Source organism: Physella acuta, unplaced genomic scaffold, assembly GCF_028476545.2.
Source record: "Physella acuta isolate Inbredline_101_S28 unplaced genomic scaffold, ASM2847654v3 ptg002071l, whole genome shotgun sequence".
Classification (NCBI taxonomy): domain Eukaryota; kingdom Metazoa; phylum Mollusca; class Gastropoda; family Physidae; genus Physella; species Physella acuta.
The window spans coordinates 2,808-30,662 of NW_026733573.1; the positions used below are offsets into that span (position 1 = coordinate 2,808).

The 27,855-nt window shown below is 32.2% G+C and overlaps 1 protein-coding gene across 1 annotated transcript; it reads left to right on the forward strand.

Annotated features, from left to right (window-relative positions):
* Positions 1 to 437: 437 nt before the first annotated feature.
* LOC131932008 (uncharacterized) lies at positions 438 to 26,981 on the forward strand (the record flags this gene model as incomplete). Its single annotated transcript, XM_059288885.1, has 19 exons — positions 438 to 607; positions 760 to 871; positions 12,394 to 13,599; positions 14,117 to 14,206; positions 14,850 to 15,038; positions 15,453 to 15,564; positions 16,290 to 16,457; positions 16,635 to 16,760; positions 17,051 to 17,271; positions 17,695 to 18,038; positions 18,813 to 19,097; positions 19,426 to 19,639; positions 20,010 to 20,085; positions 20,433 to 20,663; positions 21,290 to 21,371; positions 22,314 to 22,425; positions 23,034 to 23,206; positions 23,739 to 23,860; positions 25,519 to 26,981. Coding segments are annotated over 19 exons (4,165 nt in total), but the record flags the coding sequence as incomplete, so codon positions are not given.
* Positions 26,982 to 27,855: the final 874 nt, after the last annotated feature.

The window sequence follows — 27,855 nt, forward strand, 5'->3', positions numbered from 1 at the left end:
GACAGCAACCCATCTAGGAGAAAAAAAACCAAAGTCTCATCAGGTAGGGACAGCAACCATCTAGGAGAGACAACCCCAAAGTCTCATTAGGTAGGGATAGCAACCCATCTTGGAGAAAAACCTCAAGAATCGAAGGCTGATTACCTAGGGACAACAACCCATCTAGGAGAGACAACCCCAAAGTTTCATTAGGTGGGGATAGCAACCCATCTTGGATTTAAAAAAAACTCCAGAATCGAAGGTTGATTAGCTAGGGATAGAAATTGAAACCATCTAGGAGAGAAAACCCCAAAGTCTCATCAGGTAGGGACATCAACCCATCTAAGAGAGACAACCCCAAAGTTTCATTAGGTGGGGATAGCAACCCATCTTGGATTTAAAAAAAAACTCCAGAATCGAAGGCTGATTAGCTAGGGATAGAAATTGAAACCATCTAGGAGAGAAAACCCCAAAGTCTCATCAGGTAGGGACATCAACCCATCTAGGAGAGACAACCCCAAAGTCTCATCAGGTAGGGACATCAACCCATCTAGGAGAGACAACCCCAAAGTCTCATCAGGTAGGGACATCAACCCATCTAGGAGAGACAACCCCAAAGTCTCATCAGGTAGGGACATCAACCCATCTAGGAGAGACAACCCCAAAAAATTAAAGTCTTATTACGTAGGGAAAGCAACACATCTTGGAGAAAAACTCCAGAATCGAAGGCTGATTACCTAGGGACAGCAACCCAAAAATCAAACAACTGCTGACTTGCAGGTTGTTCTCACCTGAACAAAAAGATTATGGAAGCAAATCCAGAAACGAAGTCGGAGAAGGTCCCCTCCAACACAGCAGTAAGTAACGAAGAAGAGAAAACAGACGGAACCAGGTCTGCAGTCACCGGCAGGCTTTGCGTGGAGCTAAGGCTTTCATTAAAAGGGCTTTGGTCTCAAGGTCGCGTGCTAAAAAGCCCTAAATTTAAATTCGTTTCATTTGCAGTGTTTTTTAATGTTTATTTTTCTGAAAGCTTGCATCTAATGCATATTCAATAACCTTAACTTGAAAATAAGTACATATATATATATATATATATATATATATATATATATATATATATATATATATATATATATATATATATATATATATATATATATATATATATATATATATATCGCTTCCCTAGTACCAGGACTGTTCTGACTCCACTTAAAAATGTTCATAACAAGACTTTAGAGTTTAAATTTTCTATATTAAGTGCTTGGTGAATTTTAAGTGTTGTGCAATGATAGTTAGAGAATTGGCCACGAAATTTGTTCCCATGGTGTCGTGGTGGTTTTAGAAAACAACGGTGTATTAATCTCGAAATAAACAAACAAATAAAAGTAGTTAGAACAGTCTGGCTCTAGGGAAGCGATGTATAGCCTATATTCCGTGGAGTCTGTTTTCAACAAACACGTTTTTAAAATATTTGCCACAAAAGAAAAGTTTGAGGCTATGACTTTTGAAAGTTATAAGCTACAATAATGTTAAGACCTATAAAGTATTCAAAAGTTATCAAAAATGTATGCAATATGAAAATCAAAAAGTAGCCGATAAATATAAACATACTTGTTGAAATTCAGAAAAAATATGAAACGAAAATTGTAGTCCAGAGTGCGAACTTTATCACAATATCGACGGAACTCCAGAAAAAAAAACCGCAGTATACAATTTTAAACTCCAAACTGAAGACTCAGGTTACCAAGCGAAACCTTACAGTCATTCATTTTTCTCCATTGAGACCGCCCTCGTGAATTTTCGCTTTTTTCCGTTTCTTTTCCCATTTAAAAAAAAAATCCTTATTTTTAACCAGTTGCTAAATACAGTCCCTCCCACACCGGCACTTCGCCATTTTCTCAGGTGGCTTTAGGCGCGGTTTGTCGCGCGCTGGATATCCTCGCTTCCAAAATGTTAAGACCATACTGCTATCACGAAAGCGTATGAAAGAGAGGGGCGAGCAAGGCGAAGCAATTATTTCGCTATGCTAATCGCTATTGGAAGAAATGAGAAAAATACAAACTAAGGAATGCGTAATTTAAAAAAACACACCGGAGTCAAATTAATCTTTAAGCTCTTGTCGTCTCTTTGTTGTTTCCCTCCCCCCAAGATGATAATTCAATCAAGTCTGTTTATCATACGATTCTATGTTGCAAAAAAAAAAAAATTATAATAATAATAACTCATCTTCATTTTTACTTTCTCGTGTACGAAGTAGGACTATAGAACAAGTATTGTAATCGTGCAAACAAAAAATATAGAAATTTTGCAAATCTCGGCGTTTTACACCTCCCTGAGTCTGAAAAACATAGTTTTGCAATCTTGTCCGTATGTCTGTGTGTATGTGTATGTGTGTCTGTGAACACGACAACTTGAGTACCGTTACAGCTAGGTTGATGAAATTTCACATATAGTAGTATATCAAATTTGTAGTTCTGTATCAGTTTTTCAGCAATTTCCGGTAACCGGAAGTGGAACGTATTCTAATTTCAATTTTTCAAAAGCCTATAGCTTAAGTACTGTTTCAGATAGATTAATGAAATTTTACAAGTAAAAGATCTAATTCTCTGCCTTTTGTCAAATTTTGAGTTATTTCCGTTGACCGGAAGTAGTAATTTACGCTATTTCCGATTTCTCAAAAAAACGCATGTAATATTATAAAGTACTAATAATATTCCGCACTATTATACACATATTGTTTGGCGTTTACTTGGTGCGCGATTCTTTTTTTCTACGGGATTCTATTCTATTTTTAAAAGTTTAACTAATTTAAAATGGATTAAAAATCGTGTCTATATCCCGAGTCGCCATCCCCCGTTGTGTTATATAAGTATATTCGAGAAAGTTTAAGGGAGATCACTCCCGTGTGTTTTTCTTTTAAGCTAAGTAGAAATCGCAGTTCATAAAGTAAATAAAGCAACAAAGACGTATGCATATTAAAAAGTGGTTGTATTTAAAACTTTAGTACTTTCACTGGCTGTGTTACCAAGAGTGACTGATGACTCGGCGTCATGCCTGAAGTGACCCCCCCCCCCCCCCACCCCCACTGAAGTTCCGCCCTCTATTGAACATTGTTTTGCTTTATAATTTTGTATAAAGATGACACGTTCACCTGCCAACGCTTACCTCTCTAGTTAACCTGCTGGTGTTAATTGGCAAGGCACGTTTTGACAATAATTTTCGCGATTTATTACAACAAAAAGACAATTAAAAAACAACGAACTGTTTGTTTTTGCTGAAGTTTGGTGGCATAAAAAATGTTATGGCATTTAAGACACCTGACGTTTTCTTTTATACATTCACTTTTGTCTTATTCGACATTTCTTTTATACACATACACACTATCAATAGTGCTCTTAAAGTCTCCTCAAACTAAAGTCTGACGACTCCTAACAATATATATACGACTCCTAACAATATATATATATATATATATATATATATATATATATATATATATATATATATATATATATATATATATATATATATATATATATATATATATATTTATTTATTTATTTATTTATTTATTTATTTATTTATTTATTTATTTATTTATTTATTTATTTATTTATTTATTTATTTATTTATTTATTTATTTATTTATTTATTTATTTATTTATTTATTTATTTATTTATTTATTTATTTATTTATTTATTTATATGTATGTATGTATGTATATACAGTATTCTCTTCTCTCTCTTATCACTGGTGTTCCGTTTCAAACCCACCCAAGAAGTATTTTCACGATATAGGACGCTATACTAATGTTAGAAAATTGGTATTTTTTAAAGTCTTGAATATAGATAAAGTGTATATTTATCCACAAAATAAATACGTTTTAATAAATGGTATTTTTTTTATGAACTCTAATGTTCTTTTTTTTTTTTGTTAGAGTTTTTTTTTTTTTTTAATTATTTGTATAGGCCTACTTTGTATGGTTTTTTTTTTTAATTATTAGACAGCTCTAACATTTGGGAAATCCGCGAAACAACGAAATCGCGTGGGTACACTGGATAATTTTCTTATTGCTTGATCATTAACCATTAACTAAATGTAAACAAATAAATTGTGCAGTAAGAAAAAGAAGTCAAAAAGAGCTATAAAAGGAGGTGACGTTTTCGTTAGTCACGTGCTCAATTAAGTGGTTCGTGTCGGGCGAAAATTAACTTTATTTGATGTAAATTGGAAGAGCTCCGTTTTTAGCAGGGCCACACCGCGGTCAGAAATTGGAGAGCTTACAGGGAACGTGAGCCGTAATACAAAACTCTCGCCTGGTCAGTCCGACCGGGAGGGGGCGGGGGGGGGGGGGGCACGAGGGGTCAGTTTTATACGTCATCTTTAGAGGGGCGGGGGTATTTATATCCGGGCAGGGGTTAATGTAGGGAAGCTTGTGGGTTATTCAATAGATCTAGAAAAAGAGAAAAAAAATTAAGCACTGTTTGTTTTTTAACTAGTCTAACTATAGGGTCAGGATGAAAGTTAGGTTTGGGGTATGGGTTATGCATCTTTACCTACAATATATATATATATATATATATATATATATATATATATATATATATATATATATATATATATATATATATATATACATATATATATATATATATACATATATATATATACATATATATATATACATATATATATATATATGTATATATATATATATATATACATATACATATATATATATATATATATATATATATATATATATATATATATATATATATATATATATATATATATATATACATATATATATATATATATACATATATATATATACATATATATATATATACATATATACATATATATATATATATATATATATATATATATATATATATATATATATATATATATATATATATATATATACATAAACTTTTAAGGGAGGCAACTCTACGACTCACTATGTGGGGTTAGGTGAAGAAGAACGGGTAGGGGGGGGGGGGAAGCGGCGAAAATTTGTTAATCTCGTGAGGTCATTTAAAACCTAGCTACATCACTCCCCTTTCCATGATAGTGCGTATTATTTCTCACGAATTATAAATAATAAATTCCAATTATTATTCAAAATAAATTATTTAATTTGATTTTTGACATTTTTTTTATTTGGGAAAAACACAAATTAAAAGTTAGTCCAATGTGTATGGCATAAACTAATTCTCACTTACACAAACATTATTTGCTGTCAAAATAAAATTTTAAAACCGGCAGAGTAGATAACTCATACAAGTCCTTGATCATTGGGTGGGTTGTCTGTCCATGCGGACACATTTTATTGTTGCACACCCTCCTGTTTTGGTCTCAGTCTTTTAGCCAAAATGACGTCATGTTTCACCAACACTCATCTGTTGTGAACTATATCGATTGTGTGGATTAAAGTGTGGATTAAAGTAATATCGTTTTAAAATTGCCCATAGCCTACGTCATGTAAAAAAAAAAATGGCGATAATGATCAAAATGTTTGATTACATTAGTCTATTGTATTTGTAATGTTGTTGTTGTTATTTTTTTTCATAGGAGAGGAGTGAGATAGGTCGTAGATTTAAAATGACGCCAAAGACCTAGCAAGGAGTGTTTCTGTTGTGTGACAAGGGGAAGTAAATGATGGTTTGGAAACCTGAGTGTGGTATATATTTTGTATTTTTAAATAATAAAATATATGGGGGGAGGGGGGTTGATTGAAATTACCTCTGTCCACGTCCACTCTACTTTCGCAGTTTCAAGCCAGTTAACAAACCCATCAAAGCAAAAAAATGGGCGCTCTAGACGTTGAACTTACTAATATTTTCATTTTTCTGTATATGCTATGTAGTTTTAAAAAACCCACGTTTTCTGATTGAACTAAAAAGTAGAAAATAAATGCTATACATCACAATAATGCAAGCGATCACTCTACTATAAGCGATGAAAAACGCGGGGCGCCGAAGTAAAAGTTTTTTATCGGTCATTGTTAATATAAGATGTAAAAGTTATATTACTATTGATTAGATAATACTATTGACTTTTATTAGGGAGCTTGTAGAGAGTCAACAGTATTAGAAACTAAGAAAATCACGGCGCCCCACGTTTTTCATCGCTTATAGTAGAGTGATCGCTTGCATTATTGTGATGTATAGCATTTATTTTCTACTTTTTAGTTCAATCAGAAAACGTGGGTTTTTTTTAAACTTTTTTAATGATAATTATTTTCTACTTTTTAGTCTTTGTCTGTTTGTTTGCTTTAAAATCTTGCTATCGATTTTATCTTTTCGCATTCACTTTTTTTTTTGGGTAAACGAAGACAACTCGTAAAAAACACGTGCCTTGAACCCGTGTCGAGTGGGTTAGCAATCGCGTGCCCAACCACTCGACCATATCGTCTCCCCCATACTGGCCACCAGTTGTTACGTTCTGGTTGTTTGTACAAAAACACCGCGTGACAACTACTCAGTAAGCAAAAAGAGGGAGAGTACCGAACCTTGTTTTCATCAAATTACAATTACTGGGTTATGTCCCTTTTCCCCACGTTTTTTTTTATAATTATATAGCGGTCTAAAATGATCAATAAAATGTTTCCATGGATCAATTTAGTAATAATAACAATTGAATATTCTATTGTCATAGGAAACAAAGCTTCCCTGAAAATTTCAGCGCGCTAGCTAACTGGGAAGTGCCCGAAATTTCGATCGCAAGATTTGATTGGAAAGACGCGAAAGCAAGTTAAAGAAAACGTGGGAAAAAAATTAAAATCCAGCTAAAAAGACTAACTTGTTTTTAATTGTTTAAATACAGAATTTGATGTAAGGGAAACAACCAAAAAATGTAAAGTAAAATAGTAATAGTACGATTATGTCCCGTTTATCTCTTCCAAATAAATGGGAGAAAACAGTGGGGGGAAATGTAAGACTAAGAGTAAAGAATTTTTATATTGTTTTACTTTTTAAAAAAGACAATTTAGTTTCTAAAATGGGGAATGATTCTACTTTTTAAGTACTTACGTCAGATCTATATCGTACATGGTCGTTTATTAGACTTACCACGTTGTGCATAAATTTAATTAATGTTTTTAGAAATCATTCTAGACGGGAGCTATTGAAGTAAAGCAAACTATAATGATTCCCGTGTCAAAGCATTCTACACTCTACTATCTAAGGGAGGGAGTGGAGGGTGGAAGCGAAAACGTAGTTAAATTCTATTACTTTATTATTTTTAAAATTGAAGTAAAAATTCGATTCCCGCTTTAATTATCCTGCGCATGCGTGCAGAAGAGCGCTTTAGTTCCTGGAGACGAGTCAACAACCTGTTTTAGCCGTGAATTGTGTTTTTACTTATAATAAACTTGAGAACGTGAATACTGTACTATAACCAAGACCCAGATCAAAAAGATAAACTGAATCCTATTGTGTTTATATGCCCCTGGAAAGGGCACTGCAATCATTGCTACTCTTACTAAAGAAGAGGACAAGCAAGATCAGTAAGTTAATTTTTTTTTTAAGTTTGTGAATTTGAATTTGAATTTTTATTTTAATTTAAAATTTAAGTTTGAATTTTTTATTTAGGCATTTAATAAATTGCTAATAAATAATAACTCACTTAATATAGGGATTTTATAACAACTATAGTTATACTATAGTGATTGATTAGGCCTAAAGAATGATTATATTTATTTTTAACATTAGAGGCCCATTATTAAGTAAATTAGGCCTAATAATTACTATAGTAATTTACTAATTAAAATGCAAAATATAGGCCTAGATCTAGATCAGTGTTTCTAAACCTGGGTTCAATCAAACCTCATGGGTTTGGTGAGTCAGTAATAAAGAGTTTTAGACCTATCGGTATTGTAATATTTCTGTAGTGTATAACGAAACCTTTGTCATCACACTTACATCATGAATCATCTTGTCAATGCATATGTATTATTTACGTGCTATTATGAACATACTTTTAATTTCTATATCATGGATTGTGTGTTTAGCACTATGCCTAGCTGCTTTTATTCAAGTCAGGTACTCATCAGAGCTGGGTTCGTGGACTCACAAAAGTTCTTCTAACATGAACCCAGGATTTAAAATATTTACTTTTATGTAGGCCTATTCTGTTAGTTGTGATTTCTTTTTTATATTTTTGCCAGTATTATGATTTTACTTGACAATTTAGACCCCTAACTAAAACCAAATCAAGTGCCGGGTCTAACTAGTGATCAGTGGCTAAGGACCTTGGTCTAGTGAAAACATTAGCTTTTGTAAATTCTGACTTGTTATTTTATTACCTTTCTTATGTAGGGCTAATTTTTATCATTTAAGTTAGAAAAATGAAGAAAAAATCCAATCTCAAGAAATATTTTTTAAGTAGATCAAAAAATTAGCAGCATTATATTATCAAGATCTTTGGTTAGATTCTCACATAAGTATATAATATTTACTGTTAAAGCTTTGTCATTGTGTTTTTTTTCTTTCTTCTTCTTCTTCGTTCTTAATTATTAGTGTTGAAGGGGATCGAGATTTATCTGCCAGTGGGTTTGAACTCGAGACTGTTCGAATTTATAAACCATGAGCTTTTTGCCGACTCGACCACGCCTCCAACACAATTAAGCGTTACGTGTCAACTGGTTATGCGCCATTGAGGCCATTGACTCCGATTTCAGCCTGCTTTTCTTTTTGGATTTGCTTCCATAGCCTTTGTCCAACCAAGAAACAAATTACAAGGCAGCAGTTGTTTAATTTTGGAGTTATCTCTCCTAGAAGAGTGGCTGTCCCCAGCTAACGAGCCTCATCTGCCCGAGGGTTCGAACTCGAGACTTTTCGGTTTAGCAACCATGAGCTTTACCGACTCGACCACGCCGACCCCTGTGTTTTTTTTAATTAGGTCTACTTGATCATGGTTTATTATTAAGTGCTTGATATAAATAAAGGAATCTAAAAAACTTTTTCTACACTCTCCTGGCTGCCCTGCTTGACTTTCTATAGAATTCCAACATGAAGTATGAAATCTGATTTATTTAATACACTTTCAGCTTATTTCATGCATTTTATATCATTACCAGCAGTTTCCTCTTAGCAAAAAGTACTACTCTCTTGATTTGCTTGGTTATTCTGGCCTTAGCCCTTAAATTAACCCTAGCTGTAACACCACAACTGCAAGGGGAAATAACTTAATATATTATTATGTCCCTGCTACCTGGAATTATAGAAATAGCACATAACAATAGGAACAAATTAGAGTGTAACTAATGTAACCTTTTATGAGAAAAGTTAAACACAAACTTATAATACAGAGCCAGACATGACCTTGAACTAAACCATAAAATTAAATAGAATGAATAGAATATCCTCTTTACTTGTAACATCACCAGTTAATTTATAATGTTGATTAATAGAATTAGTGTTATAATTATGGGTAGAATATTTTTCAGTTTAAAATAGAGTGAAACTGAGGATACAATTTTCTTGATGGGGTTTGTCCGTCATCATCGTTTTACTTTTTTATCCAGGTCACATGGGACCGCCTTAGAAAGCTCTTTCCACTTTTGATGGTCCCTGGCCATTTTCTTTGCAGTTCCCCAAGATAATCATGCCTTTAAAAGTAAAGTTCCCTTTTCAAACCTGACGGTTTATAGGGCAAGTGAAGTAGAGTTCACTTGTTTCTGTGAAATCTGCATATGAAGAGATAGTGTGGTCAGCACTATGCCCAGCCGCCTTTACCTTCCCTAATGTGAGGTAGGTACCCATCAGAGTTGGGTGGACTCAGGGATGGTCTACTGACTTGAACCCGGATAGGAACTTGAGACTTACGGGTTAGCAGTCCAGCTCTCTACCGCTAGACCACTTCATCCCTTAATCATTGCCTTTGTCAGTTGCTTATTCTACTGTGCTCCTCAATGTCTTCCTTGGTCTCATTTCCTTGGTCTCATTTCCTTGGTCTCATTTCCTTGGTCTCATTTCCTTGGTCTTATTTCCTTGGTCTCATTTCCTTGGTCTCATTTCCTTGGTCACATTTACCTGCCATTCCTGTAATATCATCTGAATTCATCCAGCGCCATCTTTTTTTTTCATTATTTCACATACTGTTATATAGATCTACTCTTTACTAAATCAAAGCTTACTAGATTGGAAGTTAAAATTACATTTTCAAATTACCATTAATTTATGTTTTTAAACTTTTTTACTAAATGAGTTTATCACTAGAAAATAACTAGCAGCTGAATTGTTTTTATAATGTTCTGTGCAATACATACCTAGTTGTGATTAATCTAAACATTGCTACTGTTTGCAGTTCTATTAATTAAAAATAATTCATGAGCCGGTATTATTTCCCTAAGCTATCATCATCTCTTCTGGTTTGTGCCCAAGACACATGGGGCAGATGAAGTTAAGTTCATCTATTTCAAAGACCTCAGTTAACATGGGGATAGTGTTCCCTAAACTATGTCTGATATTAACTGCAACCTTGCAAACTTATCTTTATTTTCATGTATAAGTAAAAGATAGCTATGTAAATGCTAATTGAAAGCTTGGTATTCATTGTACATTTAGTATCATATAATTTAAGTTTTTTTTGTTGATAAGCATCAAAGTTGGATGGTTGTCACTTAATTAATCATATGCTATGAGATTTGACATTTCACATTTTAAATATGGCTTGCTAAGTGTAGACTGACAGTTTCATATCTCAAGATTTATTGACCCCTTCCCTGTCTATAGATAGCACTGTCTACAACATATATATACATACTAGTGAATCACATTTTTTTAAACAAGTTCAAACATGGGAGGTTGTTCACTGTCAATTAGATAAGAATAAACAACCAACAAACCTAATTTTAATTCTGTTAAAGATTAAATAACAAACGTAACTCTCTTTAATTCCTTCAGATATCTCAATAACGCGTAACAAATTAACTATCTAAACAGGCAGTAAGTTAAATCTGGCTTGTTGACCTATACTCCATGTTTTTAATCTCCATGGAAAAAGATCACAAAAGTCCAAATTTGTTTGCCTTGTACGGGTACGCCAACATAAATCTTTTATCTGCTGTTTATTGATCCACATGAAAGCTCCTAGCCTTTAAACTTGTAAGCACTAATGTATTCAGTGTTGTGATTAAAGAAAACCTGTTAAAAGGAACACACGTTTCTTTATCAGTGAAGTGATATAGATATATATAATCAATACATTGGACTGGGTTAAAGCAACTATAAAATCAATAACAGTGTCCTTATTACATAGATCTACAAAATGCAACAACTTTTAATGAAATTTAATTCTACCTGGAATTTTTTTGACTTGTAATCCATTGAAAGGAAAGGATTAGATGTTTGAATATATTTTTGTTCAATATGGACAAGTTAGTGTATAAAATGTTGAAGTTTTAAAATGCTTTATTTTCTTTTATTGTTAAACTACAAGCTTCTAATGTAGCTGTTGTTCTTATTTTATACTATTTATTCTGAAGTTATAGTTTTTACCTGGGTCTTTTTGTTTCTTTCATTTACTAATACATGTTGAATTTAATTGCATGTTAAGAAATGTTATCAATGAGTGCTTGTATTAAATAGACTTTTATCTTTATTGGTATATTAGGTTGGTTTCAAACTGTGAAGAAACTTTTCATTGTCAACATTTATAATGCTCATTGTGTTTTTATCATTAGGTTCAAACAGTGAAGACATTTTATTTTTCATTATCAGTTTCAACGTACAGGCCTTTAATGTGCATTGTGTTTTATTAGCCAGTTATCTTGACCTCTCTAGAATAACAAGAGTGTAAAAGCACTCAAAAAATTCAGAAGTTAAACTTTATTATTCTAGTTGTTGAAATATTAGTAAAGTAAGTAAAGTTCCCTTTCAAACCTCACGGTTTATGGGGCAAGTGAAGTAGAGTTCACTGCTGGGTGGACTCAGGGTCGGTCTATTGACTTGAACCCGGATTCGAACTCTAAACTTACTGGTTAGCAGTCCAGCTCTCTACCACTAGACCTCAAAAAAAAATGTTTGAATAAACTAGATGTGGATTTTTCAAAAGTATTTACAATAGAAGTTCAAGTATCCATTATACTAGATGGTCCTTGGGCATATGAAGTATGACTCATCTGTTAATTTTAACATCATTTATGAAAGGATTATTTCTTTAGCACCAGTTCAGTACCTCACACTTTTTTTGGAAAACTCATTCATACTTTAGTTATTCTTGTATTGTTATTCTTATATTGATTTGATATTCTAGTAGTTATTTTTATATTTTATCTTGTCTTCAGGCTTATTTTAGACTCATTCATAATTAAGTTATTCTTGTATTGTTGTTTTTGTGTTGTTATTATTGTATTGTTATTCTAGTATAGTTATTCTTGTGTTTTATCTTGTCTTCAGGCTCCCAGATGTAAATGCCAGTCAGGAAGAGCAAGACAATGATGACCAAGGACTAACATTAATTGTACCACAAATTCCATACCCCACCAGCTCATTTCAGGAACCAAATCAGAATGCTGATGGTGATATACCCATAGACACTTCCCTTGTTGAGCAAGAAAATCTTAACTCACTTTCATTGACCCAAGAACCAAATAATCAAAGAGAACAAATAGATTATGCCAGTTATTTCAACTTTTCCAGAAATATTTTCCTTTCTCAGCAAGCTGCTAAGTTAGAAAGATTAGCCTCTAAAAAGAATTCATCAAGTGGAATTAATCCAAATGCTGGGAAAGATAGAGGGCGCTCATTTACGTCAACAAGGAATAATTTTGCTGACTTAACTCGTAGGTCGGCCATTTTGCACAGAACTGGGCTGTACAATATCAGTACAGTAGCTCCATCTGGTATGCCACCAGCTGGAAAGGGAGGTGATTCATGTAACAGTACTAGAACTCTTCAAAAAGTTGAAGAAGGGAAAACAGATTTAAACAGAAAAGACTTTTACAAGCCTGACCCAGAACTGATTAGTACAGTAAATCCATATCTTCCCCCATCTTTTCAGCTCAACGGCAGTGCCGCTTATCAATTAAAATCTAGCTCTTCTGACACTGAGGTAAATTCACGGCTGAAAAAACCTGCCCCGTCTTTACAATTTCTCAGAGACAATTTCTTGAACCCAACTCCAGGTCCCAAGGCCAGACTCCTGTTTTTTGACACCAACCCTCACAACAACTCACAAAACATAAAGAAAGCCCAGAATTTTAAAGAAGAGCATAGTGGAAATAAAAAAGTTGTTTTCTCTCCAGCTCCTACACCTCCCTCTACACCAAACCAACAAAGAGCTACCAGACCTTCAGATCTTGTCAAAACATCGGGCCAAGCTCCGATACCCACTCTACACAACTCTCACAACTCTGCAAACATGAGTTACCTCGGAGGAACATCCAACATCTACAACAGCGTGACCTCACTGTCTCGAGTCCAGGAGAAGGAAGAGCTGCAGCGATTGAATGATCGCTTCTCTGCCTACGTAGGTCGAGTCAGACAGCTAGGGGAGCAGGTCAATAATGTCGACACGTCTGCCTTTCTTCGATCTACTAAAATATTGGAAGAGGAAATTGTCAACCTGAAAAATATGTATGAAAGTGAACTGGAGAGGTTGAGGTGAGTGATGATATAATTATATTTTTGTATAGCTATTGAATGTAATAACTATTTCTAGCAATTAAATTTACAACATATTATCAGTGCTTCTTCCAGACTTTTTTTTTCTCCGGGGGTGGGGGGGGGGGGGGGGGGGGGGCACTTGATATTTTCATATAAATTCAATTTTGTTCAGTGGAGGGTAGACTTTTTTTGGAGGGGGGCAGAGATGCCTAGAAGAAACTCTGCATATAATGCTGTATTTTTTAGTGTATTAACCCCCAATTTTAAAATAGAGTGTAAGATATACTTCTACTGGCATTTGAGGAAACTTACTAACATTTAAGCAAATTTTCTTGGGTCAAATTCATTTTATGTGCTAGAAAATCATCTAAATTAGCTAAACCTCCAAATTACTACATACATTGTTGCATTGTGTTAAATTAGCTAATGCTCCAAATTACTACATACATTTTTGCATTGTGATAAATTAGCTAAACCTCCAAATTACTACATACATTTTTACATTGTTTTAAAGGAATGAAATAGAGGCAGGAAGCCATGAAAGAAACACCCTCTATGTCCAACACAACAAACAACAGCAGTATGTTGGTGAACTACAAGACAGGTATGTGACAACATTTCAAGTTAAATCTATTCTAGTCCAATATATATTGGTACAAATTATTATATAATGTTACAGTAATCTGAGAGTACATTAGTTTAAAATAATTCTTAACAGGTTTTTTTTTCAGTTTTTAGTATAATGGCACTGTAAATCTTAAAGAAAATAGTTGAGTTAAGCTAATGTTATAATCTCTATTAAAAATATAGACAAATTTCATTTTATTTAAACTGGTAGTCAGTAAAGACCTAATTGTATCACTGTATGTGAATGTATTGTCTTTAAATTACTAACTAATTGATTTAATTAGCTTCTTACGACTTTTGCAAACAACCCATTGTGAAACTGCTATCATATTAATAAAAGATTTCTTCCTTGTTTTTGCTTTAAAAATGAAATTTGATAATCTGGATTCAGTTTTGCTTAAGTATGATAATAATCTACCTTTAGTCAAGGATCAGTTATTCAAGATTTGAAGTTATTATTGAGTCTTGTTGATGAATGGGATTTTGTTCACTAAAAAATCATGGTTATTGCCTTGACTATGACATATCATAACAAGATGATAGTTCACGGATAGGAGTTTGGTTATTTAAAAACTAAGACTATTCCCATCCTTAACAAAACAATGTTCTTCCACCACTAGGCTGTCTATTGAAACAGAGAAAACCAACAAGTTAATGGATGAGATAAACATGCTGGAGAGGCAAATTGGCAACCTGCAAGCAGAGGTACAGGATGCCAGGATTGCTTCCCAGAGGCCACAGGAGAATGTGGACAACTTGCACAGAAGTATAGAAAACTTAATGCGTGAGGTGGACCAGTGGAAACACAGGTTGGACCCATGTTTCTTTATTACTTACATTTTGAAATATAACAATTACATTAAAAAAAAATTAAAATAATAATGATGGAATTTAGGATGCTAAGTATATTATTCAAATAACTTATTGTAACATAAAGAAATAAAAGTTGTCATAAAACTTAAATTTACTTATTTTAAAATAATATATTCAAATAATGTGTTGCTGACTCTTATATTTAGAAATACATTTCTGAATAAACTCTGTTAACATTCATAAATTGCATAATTCACTTAAAATTGATGTCAGTTTTACAAAAAAAATTGTTAAAAAGCATATTGGAAGAATAGTACATTTATATTCCATAACAGTGGATATGAAAATATATTTTTTTTAATATTATGTTAAAAAATATGTAAAAAATATTTTATGTTGTACTTGAACAGATATGAACATGAACAAGTTACTCGGCAAGAAGCTGAGGACAGGGTCCAACAGATTTTCAAGAAAATGGAGTTTGCTGAGCAGATACACAAGCAGCAAATCACAGACTATCAGGTAGATTATGTCTGCTTTAGACAGGTTGCCTAGAAGTGTTTGCTTTAGGCAGGTTGCCTAGAAGTGTCTGCTTTAGACAGGTTGCCTAGAAGTGTCTGCTTTAGACAGGTTGCCTAGAAGTGTCTGCTTTAGACAGGTTGCCTAGAAGTGTCTGCTTTAGACACCATCTAGACACATCTGGCTGGTAGCTTGTCCATAAGCATCATTGACACTATGTCGACTCTTCAAATGCTACAACAAGAACACTTGTCTGCCTAACTACACATAAAGATAGCATTCTCTGTTTTTTCAACAAGTCTAGCTCAATCATAAAATGAAACAAACCATGACCTAACATCATCATATCACACCTGTGCTGCTAATCCATTATATTAAAAAAATTCACTTATGTAATATTAGGAGTAGTAGCTACTACACTGTTACATATTATTTTGAAGTAATTTAAAACAATATAATTAAAATAAATTTTATATGTTCCACACTGATTAATTTTCCCCCCCTTTTTTAAAATATATTTTAAATTTCTAAAACTACAAGATATATTGCAATACATTTTTATCAAGGTTTATTATATTTTAATAGTTTATATTTTTTAAATATTTCTAGAGTTTAATTTAACCATGTTAACTAGTTAGTCAGAATTCATAGCATGATATATTGTACACTGTGAAATTAGCATTTTAATAAAGTGTTAATTAAGTTTAAAATGTTAAAATTGTCATCAGACTCGCCTAGACACAGCATCAGCCACGATACTGAGCCTTGAAGCCAGGGTACGAGACCTGAGCAAGGCCGATGTCTCTGTGGCAGAGATGCTGAAACAGGTCAGGGACACTGCAGAGGTGGAGCTTAAGAAGTTCCAGATTGAATCGGAGGAGCAGTACAGCAGAAATGTAAGTAGAATCACATCTAAATTAATTCGTCAATTTTGTTTTGATCAAACTTTTTTTTTTTTTAAAATAGCAACATTTATTTAAATATTGGAAAATTATCATTTTTCAATGTCCAATTTTAATTTTATATTTGTTTTTGATGCTACTATTAATTAGGATGTCTTCTGCTAATTATAGTTGTCAGCATTAAAGGCCCAGATTGATCATGATGCAGATACCCTACAGAGGTATTCACAGGAGAAGAGTGAGATGATGGGACAAGTTGGGGAACTTCATGCCAAAATTAGAAATCTTGAAGGGCAGGTAACTAACTATTTTGTATTATAATTTTTTTTTCTTAAGTGAAAAATGTCATAAAAACACATTTTTTTCACATATGAGAGATGTAATAAAAAACACATTTAAATGATGAGGTTGTGAAACTTTGTAATTCAGCTTCATTAAGTGAAAACAAAGATAAAAAGATTAGATTTTTAGCTTAGATATAGCATGTACTTAACCGAATCATATAACTATAAAAAATTTGGCCACTGTTATTTCTTTTGTTAATTTTTAAAATTGTGATCAAACTATTTTTTAAAATAAATCATCAGGTTGCCAATTTGCACCATCAAAAAGAGACTTTAGAAGACGCTGTGTCTGTGGAAAGAAACAGAGCTGCTGACAACATCAGGCAGCTGGAGAGGAAGCTCAGGGAGGTCCAGGACATGCTGGTCACCAAGATGAGGGAAGTGACCAATGCCAGGGAGGCCAACATCCCCCTCAAAGCTGAAATTGAGGCTCTCAAGGCAATATTAGAGGAAGAAGAACGCAGGTTAGAAAATAAGCGCCTTAACCCTCAACACTGATTTTGTAAGTCTTAAAATATGCACTTTAACACTCAACATTGATTTTGTAAGGCATTAATACAGCTTAGCCCTTTTATTAACACCTATGTAGTTTTCAAGGTTTTAGAGAATAGCTAGTAGATTTTAACATTCTAACAAAAGAGCTGCAAAAACATTCAAAAGAAGATGTTATTTTTTAGATTCTTTTTTTTTTTAATTGGATATTTATAAATAGAATTTTGTGTTGTACAAGTCTAGAGTTCCTTTTGAATTTTATGTCAATAAATAAACTGTTGTATTTTACAGGTTTAGACTTACTTTTTAATTAGTTATTAATTTTAAAAGTGTAATTTACAGGCTAAAATTTCTTTAGAATTAGGTAGCAATAAACAAAATGTTGTATTTTACAGGCTCAGAGTCCCTTTAGGCATTGTCCCAGCATCTGTTGTCCAAACACAGGTGCCCCATCCTCCAACCACCAATCAGATTCTCTCTACCAACTCCCTGAATGCATTGAAAGCGGCAGTAGCCAATCAGCTTCAGCCTTCTGAAGGACAAGTCAACCAGCAGAGCCTTGCAGACAGCAAAAAGGCGAATGCCTTGCAAGATGTTATGTCACTGGGGTCTGTGGCCAATGCCTTGAGCCCACTGCTTGAGTCAACTCACCTGTACACATCAGGTGCAGCAACGTCTGCTGAGCAGACAAATACAACAGCAGCTGTTAACTACAGCTCTAATTCACCTCTCGCCTCAGGTCAGCTACTTAAATGGCTTAGATGGCGAATTAATTTTTCCATTGAGTTTTTTTATTAAATTCTTTATATAGTAAAACAACAAAAGTACTACTTTTAAGAACTATTGACCTACAGGACAGTTAAAGTAGAGTTCACTTGTTTTTGTTTCCAGGGAATAATAGAATATTGTGTGGCCATTGAAATGATCCATAATTAATTCCACATAATTTGTAATTTAGTATGATTCATGGTGAAAATAATTAAATTGCAAGTATAAATAATAGGACCAAATATTAAAATGCATAAATGCTGTAGGATATAATTGATAACATTGTTATTACTGTAGTTGTAACTTTTTGTTTCCTATGTGCTTAGTATTCATGTTTTGGGTAATTACTATTAATAAAATAAAAATAGACCTTGTTGAAAGTAAGCATGCAAACTGCTTAATTTTGTGGGGTTTTTTTAAATAAAAACACTGGTAAGGTTATACTGTGAAAAAAAAATTGTAATGCCATTATTCCTTTAAGTGAGAATTAGGTAAAGATTGTGATAGAAGCCAGGCCTAGCTTTTATCTGAATTTGTCAGAAATTTACTAATTTCATTTTGTATTATTTTTCAAATTTGGTAAAGCAGACTAAAGACTTTCACTATATATTTTTTCAATTGCTTGTATTTGATATTGAACCGTCTGATTTAAATCTATCACAATAATTTATTACCATCAAAATATATTTAATTCTGTAAAAAAAAATGTCAACATTGTTTATAGTTATTGTTTCTTCTCTAATAGGATTAACCTCTACGTACCAATACGAGCCACCAATGCCACTAAACACTCTGTACATCCCTGAAGCACTACGATCAGCAGAAGAAGGTCAAGTAGAATATGACACAGACTATGGATTTTCTTACCCAGAATACAGCAGCTACATGCAAGGGTATGCCCTACCAATGACTGGACCAGGGTACACCTACGAGGCCACACCTAGTGTCAGCCGAGTGATGATGGACACCACATCAATGCAGACGCCCCGGGCTGTTGGCCCCATTCCAGCCAGGTCAAAATCAGCGCCAAGTGAGTTAACTAACCAAATGTTGGTATATGTTAAGTTATGTTGATTTTATTTAAAAAATACACTCAATTTTCTACACTAAATTTTATCAAATGTTTAATAATCAAAATACTTTTTCTCCACAAGATCAAGTAATCTCTTAGTAAAATAAAAATATAGGTCCTTCTTGAATTGACCTCCAACATTATAAACAAACTTTTCTTAACAAACGAAATTCATTAATATTTACATGAGAAAAAAAAATGCAAAATTGGTTTAATTTGTGATGTATAATTTGTTATATTTTAATCAAATTACTTTTAACCAAAGAAATTTCTCTCCTCCATACAGACCATACTGATAATGACGAGAAAGCTGAGACAGAATTAAATGAAAAAAGTGCCAGTTTGGCCACCACAGCCTTGGGTGTTGGACGGGACTACTTTGATGAGATGTTCCATGACTTGAAGCGAGACACACTCTTCCCCAAATCTCGTCCAAAGAGCAGCCCCCTTGAGAGATCTGTGCCATCCAGTTTCCAAGATTACAGCGTAACAACCTCAAGGTTAGTTTTTTTCAACCCAAGAAATTGGCTTAAAATGTCTATTTCCCCCCACCCTCCCCACTCCCCTCCTGAAATTCTGATAAATGCCACTGAATTCATTAACCTGTTTTTATTTATTTTCTAAAATAGATGCATGATGTTTTATCTCAAAATATATATTTACATCATCTTAATTTTTTCTAGATATTTTGATAACTATTTTTTCATTCACTTCCTAAAACCAAATTGTGTTGTGTTGTTATTGCAACAATACATCACTTGGAGCATATGATACGGTAAATACATTTAAAATTTAGTGCCCTAAACTGTTGTTAATTTCAATGCTATTGGCCATTCCAATCTTCAAATCACTAATTTATCCTTTGAACAGTGCTATTGGTGATCTGAAAGTCCTTGAAGTGAACCAAGATGGGAAATATGTGCGGCTTGTAAATGATGGACCAACTGTATGTTATTCCAAAAAATATTACATCAGTTAGACTTAGCAAACCTAAAAATTCTAAAAATATTACATTAATCAGCCTGTAAAAAAAATCTCATACCATTTACTTTATCCAAAAATTAAGAAAGTATTTAATTTAAAAACTGAAAGACAACACATAATGTTCACTCTATCATCATATAATGTGATATTTTCTATATTCTAGTAAAACTATCTATTAATAATGTTGTTTATTAATTTTAAAATGTTACATGTTAAAAAAAAGGTTAAAATATTTACAAAGATTCGATTCATTTTTTTGAAAACTTAAAAAGTAGAATTTTCATTAACTCAAAACATCCTTGACCTTAGGAATTTGAATTCGGAGGCTACATGATCCAGCAAAATGTTGGGGGTCATCCAGTTGCTGTGTTCCGGTTCCCCCCTCGCACTAAATTCATGCCAGACTCCACTATCACAGTCTGGGCTGGGGTCAATGACCCCAGACTGAACAACCCACCAACAGACTTCTACTGGAAAGAACATCAGAAATGGGGCTCTGGGCCAGAATGCACAACCATATTATGCAGGCCAAATGGCCAGGTAAGCATTGAAAATGAAGAGCATAGACAATGAAGTGGACATTATGTTTAAACAATGGTACACACTTTATTATCATAAGTGTTTAAAAAAAGCTCCAATATTAATTAAAAGCTTTTGTGTAGTAAAATTTGTAATAGAAATGGATGAAGAGAAATCAATCTATTATAATCACGTCTAAATGAGTCAAATTTATTAATTTTTAGGTGTCATTTCCTTTAAATCTGACACTTTTACATCAACAACATAATTACCTGCTATTAACATTCTGTTTACGAACTTAAATTACTGTAATAGACCCATTTTTATTTTAATTGATATAAAAGTAAAAGTAAAGTTCCCTTTTCAAACCTGACGGTCTATAGGGCAAGTGAAGTAGAGTTCACTTGTTTCTGTGACCTCTGCACATGAAGAGATAGTGTGGTCAGCACTATGCCCAGCCAAGTTTACTTTCCCTGAGTTAGGTACCCATCAGAGTTGAGTGGACTCAGGGACAGTCTACTGACTTGAACCCGGATTTGATGGCAAGACTTACGTGTTAACAGTCCAGCTCTCTGCCGCTAGACCACTCCGTCCCCTAGTAATTAATATAGCTTTGACATATATTGACAGCCAGTACTTATTTTCAGGCTGTTGCTTGGTCTACGGCTGCACACAGGGTGAAGAAAGACGCGTTTGAGGAGAAGCCTGTGAGCAGGAATGATACTGAATGTAAGTTGGGAGCATTGCTGCGATGCGAGTTTAGGACTGGGTCAACCTTATATGACAATGTGGATTTATCAATAATGATGATCTGATATGAATGACTGAACAGGGCCAGATGGTTTTAATCCATAGTTTATTGCACTAGCTACATACACGTCACATCCTTACGTGCCTCATCACACAGCCACAATCTTTTATTAATATAAATCATTCCACAGCACACATACTCTCATACCCTTGCAATACCTAAGATACCATTGTTTAAATATAATAGCACCTAAAATTTGTTGATCTGAAATGTACATACCCTTGCAATACCTAAGATACCATTGTTTAAATATAATAGCACCTAAAATTTGTTGATCTGAAATGTACATACCTAGCAATACCTAAGATACCATTGTTTAAATATAATAGCACCTACAATTTTATAGATTTGAAAGTGCATTTTCTCACATAAATAATGATTTATATGTTTTCAATACATTTAGGAAGATGTATTGAAATATTTAACTTCATGAAAAGTTGGGCTTTATTTTTTTTTGTATGACGTGGTAGATTTTGTTGATCTAAAATTTCTGTTGTTCAAGAAATGTTATTTATTCTACGTTAAATTAAATAAATGTTTATCTTGTAATGGGATATGCTTTTAGCTTCATAAAAATCTGATTGATAAAGAAAAATATTTTAAAATCCATTTTAACCAGATCAAAGTTCAACTGTGTTGCAATTTTTTATTATTAAAACTTCCTTTGCTTTTAAATCCCACAAACTGACATACGACAAACATTTTTGGGATAGAAAAACTAAGCTTAATCATTGGTTTACTGTGAATTAATTAATGCAAAAGAGGTGAATCCTAAAGCGGATTCATGCTAACATCTTTGTTTACTTTTATTACCAAATCTTTTTGAAACAGAAATTCTAAACTGTTTGAATATTTTCCAGTCAAAACCAACAAGAAAGAAGAAACTGAACCCAGGGACGATGAAGACAGTTTGACTGAATACAATACGGACATCATTGGCATTAAGCATGAGCAGCCAGTGTACTTGAGGAGGTAAATACAAATAATAACAGACTCAGTGACGTAACCAGGGTAGAGTTGGGAGGAGGGGTCCTAACCTCACCCTTTCCCCTCCCATGACCCCCAACCTTACAGGACTCTTATGTTAACTTTTCAATGTCATATTGGGACTGCTTTAAAAAAAAATTTCAAAAAACTTATAGAATTGAAATGCAGGCCTATTTATACTTATAATTTCTATATGTGTATGAATATACATACATACATACATACATACAGACATATATATATATATAATATATATATATATATATATATATATATATATATATATATATATATATATATATATATATATATATATATATATATGGAAATATATCAAAATTCACCCAATAACTAATCTGGTATAGGACACTGGACAAGCACATTAATTTATTACTTTGATGGCCTGTGAAATTTTATATTTAATAGTAATTTTATCTTTAACACTAATGTATTTACTTATTTAATCTACTAATTTTAATTTTGTTTAAATACAAAAATATGTTACTGCTGAGAATAAAAGTAGAATAACTCTTTTATTTGTGAAAAAACTTACAGAAGTATTTTACTGTTAAATTATTTTTTTTATTTGATAGAGAAAAACAACAACCACCCACCCTGTCTGCTTCAAAGCATCCACATGGCCACCAGCCAAAAGCATACGTCCACCCTCATACAGGAGTGGAGCGTCCAGTCTACTTTGGCAACGACAACAGCACCATCAGCCGTCAGTCTAGGGCCCAGTCATGTCGACCTGACCCGATCCCAGGTTTGTGTAATAATGATTGGCATAGCCCCAGACAGGTTTTTACTATCTATTCTATGATCAAAACAAAATTAATTTGTCTTTTTTGTCATCTAAAAAGATTAACTAAACATTTTAATGTATAGCCCCAACAAACAAGAAAGCAATAATATGTGAAGTTTGTAACAAAGAAATGTTACTAAATAGTCTAGATATCCTCATTTAGACGTTGTATTTTACTAACAATTGCATACTGTTTCAGAAAGGTAAAGAGCATTAAAATCTTTTCCACAAAGTTTGTATGTTGTGGATCGTATGGATTGCAGCTACAGGTCTCAAAATAATCTCCCTTCAGCATTTTTAAGACACTTTGCTGTTTCACAAAATTAAGCAATTATGTCACTCACTGTAGTGGAGCACTTTCACTGGAAAACATTGACCTTAGAAAAATTAACTCTGTTAAAAAATATTAGAATGTGTTTTATTATATGTTTAAATTTGGCTTAGTCCAAACTGATTTTTTTTTTATAAATGAGAACATTATACATTTTATTAGGCCAGCCATTTTGTGGAGCACCTGCTCAAAGAATGGGTAGCGCCCCTTTAAGAATGATGGGAGGTAACCAAGGGCAGCATCCACCAACTATACGAGGAAATGGAACCTTAGCTAATAAATCAGTGAGCTGAAGTTGTTTTTTTTTTATTAACAATCCTTAATTGCACATTATCGTTTTTCCGTTTTCCTTCCTACATGATTTAGATTTTGTTAGATTTAGCTCACATCTTTTATAATTTATAAATGTGTACATTTTACAAATAGACATTTTAGGCAAATATACAATGCCCTATGATTTGTAGTTAGATTAATATAATATATCCATAGCTATTCATAATTAAATCATTTAAACTTTTCAATATATAAGTATTATTTTTTCAAACCTTTTTTGTGATTTTTTAAATATCCTATACTGAATTGTTTGTGAAATGTACACCATTAGCAAACATTTAGAGTCATCTTAATTAACATATATTTACAAAAAGAAATATTTTTTTTTAAATATGCTTAACATAAATGTTATACTTACTAAATAATATTTTTTCCAATAAATAAAATCTATAAACTTAAATCAAAAAGCTGTTTAGGTATTTTGTCAAACCTTTACTGTTGTGTAGAAATTTATCATAGTGATTTTAAAACTCAAATACTTTAATTAAATAATAAATTGGCTATTAGGCCCTAATTCTTGTCAATTTTTTTTCTTAGGTTTTGTTTCAACTCAAGCTTACATATAAATTAATAACTTAATATGTTTAACCCTTTAACCATATTTAAATTCTCAAACATCAGTTTTAAGTATATTAACAATCTTAAAATAATTGTTAGAATTTTAATAATCCATAATCATATGAAAGGGATTATCTGTTCATGGCAAAAAAAAAAATTCTTTTTTAAACCATATTTTATTTTGTTAATTATGATTTATATTTACTGCACTAGCTTTTAAATTATAACCTCATTAAATTCCTTAAAATTCCTAAGTAGGCCTATAAACAATAAAAATGTACTACCTTGCTTCTACACGTCTAGGGTGTTTGCTCTGTTAAACATATAAGCTCATTGTCTGCTGTTAAAAGACTTAAAACTTTTACATTTTGCAAAAATTAGATATTATTTTATACAGTCCAATAAAACAGTTACTGAAGAAAGTTTATATTTAATCATACTCTAAAGAACTCATAAAATTACACAAGAGTTACAAATATTTTAACTGGAACTATTTTCTTCTAGGCTGGCACAATACGTTTGGTACCTCCCTCATATTTATCTCCCCTACAAGAGCAGTTAATAGATGATTCAAGAGAACGCCCCAGATCCTTGATTCATTTCGCAGCATAGGTGTGTGCTAGATTAGTCTTGCAATATTAAATTCATAGCTTATAGTCTTTCTGAGTGATTTGATGTTACCTTATGTCAAATGTCCTATTTATATATTATTCTTACAACTTTATGTATACCTTATCATTATAATCTATTCTTATATTGTATAATTAACTCAAAAACTAAATGAATAAATTTATTAACTTGAAACTCAACATATTTATTTAACTGATATATTTTTTTTTAAAGATTAACAATGTCAGTATTTTTAAAATTGAGTTTAAAAATATCAGTTTCTTAAGTTTCTAATAGAAATAACTTGTACTATTGGCGTAGAACAGTAACTTTTTCTTTTTCAAAATCATTTTTTTGTAAATAGTAGGTTAATATTCTTTGCACATACAATTTTTAAAAAATTTCTGTGTTCTTAAAGTTTTATTTTTGTTCATATCCTCAGACTAGCTTATCTGATGCCCCAAGTCCCTTTATGAGACCACACAACAGATTTGCTACAGGATTAGAACAAATCCGCTCTCAGCACCAACTACAATTTATTCCCCCTATGCCACACACACCGCTTTTGTTGTAGTAAATTTTGAAATGTCTAGTATACATTGATTTTATTATAAATATTTATTTTATTCAGCAAATTCAATTTACATATGAATCTAACATTTTTTGTTATAAAAATAAAATAATTTATGTACCTGAAGGCATATTGCTTTATAATAAGTTACCTTTAAAATCAATAGATGGCTTTTTCTGACTCTCAAAAAATTTATTTTTAAGATTGAATATATTACACTGACAAATATACTAGTATTTTAATAAATTATTTGTTTTTATTTTAATTATGTTGTAGCTGTTTCCATATTTTACATATATGTATATTTTATAATCAAAGCTTTTCATGGGTGATCTCCTTGACATTCTAAGTATTGTTATACAAGATTGTATTATTTTGACTGTGATATCTAGTATTCAAATGCTTTAACTTTCAAGAATAATATCTAAATGTTTCTATACATTTTTAAAAACGTTATTTACTATCATATTTATAAATGCTATAAAACATTAATAAAGTATTAAGAACTGTATGTATAATCTTTATAAATGGCTAGGCAGTATGGAATATTATTGTGTAAGGGGCTGACCATAAATATCCAGCATCTGGTGGATTCTGATAGTGTTGAGTGTTAAGACATAAAATGTATCACACAATTTCTTTAATCTATTTCTTTAAAGTAAAGTTTTTTAATATAATGATTATAGGAGGGTTTTAGGATTTTTTTTTCTAAAATTTTTTTGGGGAGGGATGGGAGACAATCTGGGTTTCTGTGAGGATAGAAAGTTGTCATTTATGGATTACCCTTCATTATTTTGTACCTTAAAGATATAATTCTTTCCTTAATAAAAGTATTCAGCCATCTGCTTAATATTTCACATTATACACAAAGCTTTAATACTTCTTGTTGTAACATTAAATAATTTATATATAAAGACAGTATAATAAGTATCAAAACAATTTTAGTGCCTTTTGATGTTATAAATTATAACAAATAATTTTTTCAGAACTATTTTTATTTCGATCCATTTTTTAATTATAATTTCTTTATTTGATATTTATAAATTTAGTTATATTAATAATATTATTATATTCAAACTTCCTGGAATTGATTGTTTTTGGAAGTGGATGTATTAAATACATTAAATGTCTATGAAAATGTAATTTCTGTTGGGAAAATGGTACTCATATCATGTTTACATAGGCTTGATTGACAAGATTAGATGTATTTTTTTTATTTAATTTTTGTTAGAAAACAAATTTTTCTGTCAATTATTATTTGCTGTTACTGTGTTAGGTCTTGATAGCTTTTGCACCAAAATAAACATTAAAAATTTGTAATTGCTGCTTGTGTTGAAAATTTCAGTTTCAGCTGTTTGTCGTGCTTGTGAGATCAATTTTTATACAGTTACCCTTGGGGACGGAGTGGTCTAGCAGTAGAGAGCTGGACTGCTAACCCGTAAGTCTTGAGCTCAACTCCGGGTTCAAGTCAGTAGACCGTTCCTGAATCCACCCAACTCTGATGGGTACCTAACTCATATTAGGGAAAGTAAAGGTGGCTGGGCATAGTGCTGACCACACTATTTTGTCATATGCCGAGGTCACAGAAACAAGTGAACTCTACTTCACTTGCCTTTAGACCATCGAGTTTGAAAAGGAAACTTTACTTTTTTACTAGTCCCTTGTTACTTCATGGTTCATTTATTGCAGCCTCAATACATCGCTGATTGTTCAAAAATATTCATTAAAAAAATATTCCTTAAAAAAATATTCATTAAAAATTCAAAATTGAGGAACTATGGCGTGTAAGTTGCCAGCATGCCCCTTGTCTCTTCTCAAAGCACCTGACATGTAAATTATCTTCTCCAAAGTACTGCATAGGTATTTCATAGACATTAATAAAAATCGAGCGAAGAGAAGCTTATGTCAGATATGTGTTTCGTTTCTTGTTTATAAGATGTTATAAGAATAATAGAGTTCTAAAAACATATTTACAGTATATATACATTAGTTACATGTATGTATGTTACACAAAAACATATCATATTTATATTATTTATACTTATACATTATGTTATTGAACCTGTTAATATTTTATTTACATGTTTGAAACTATTCTTTAATGTTCAAATGAAAACATATGCACTTATATGGTTTCATAAACACTGATTGATATTATACATATACAAATGGAACATGTTAAAAATGAGAGGGTAACACGACTTAGAG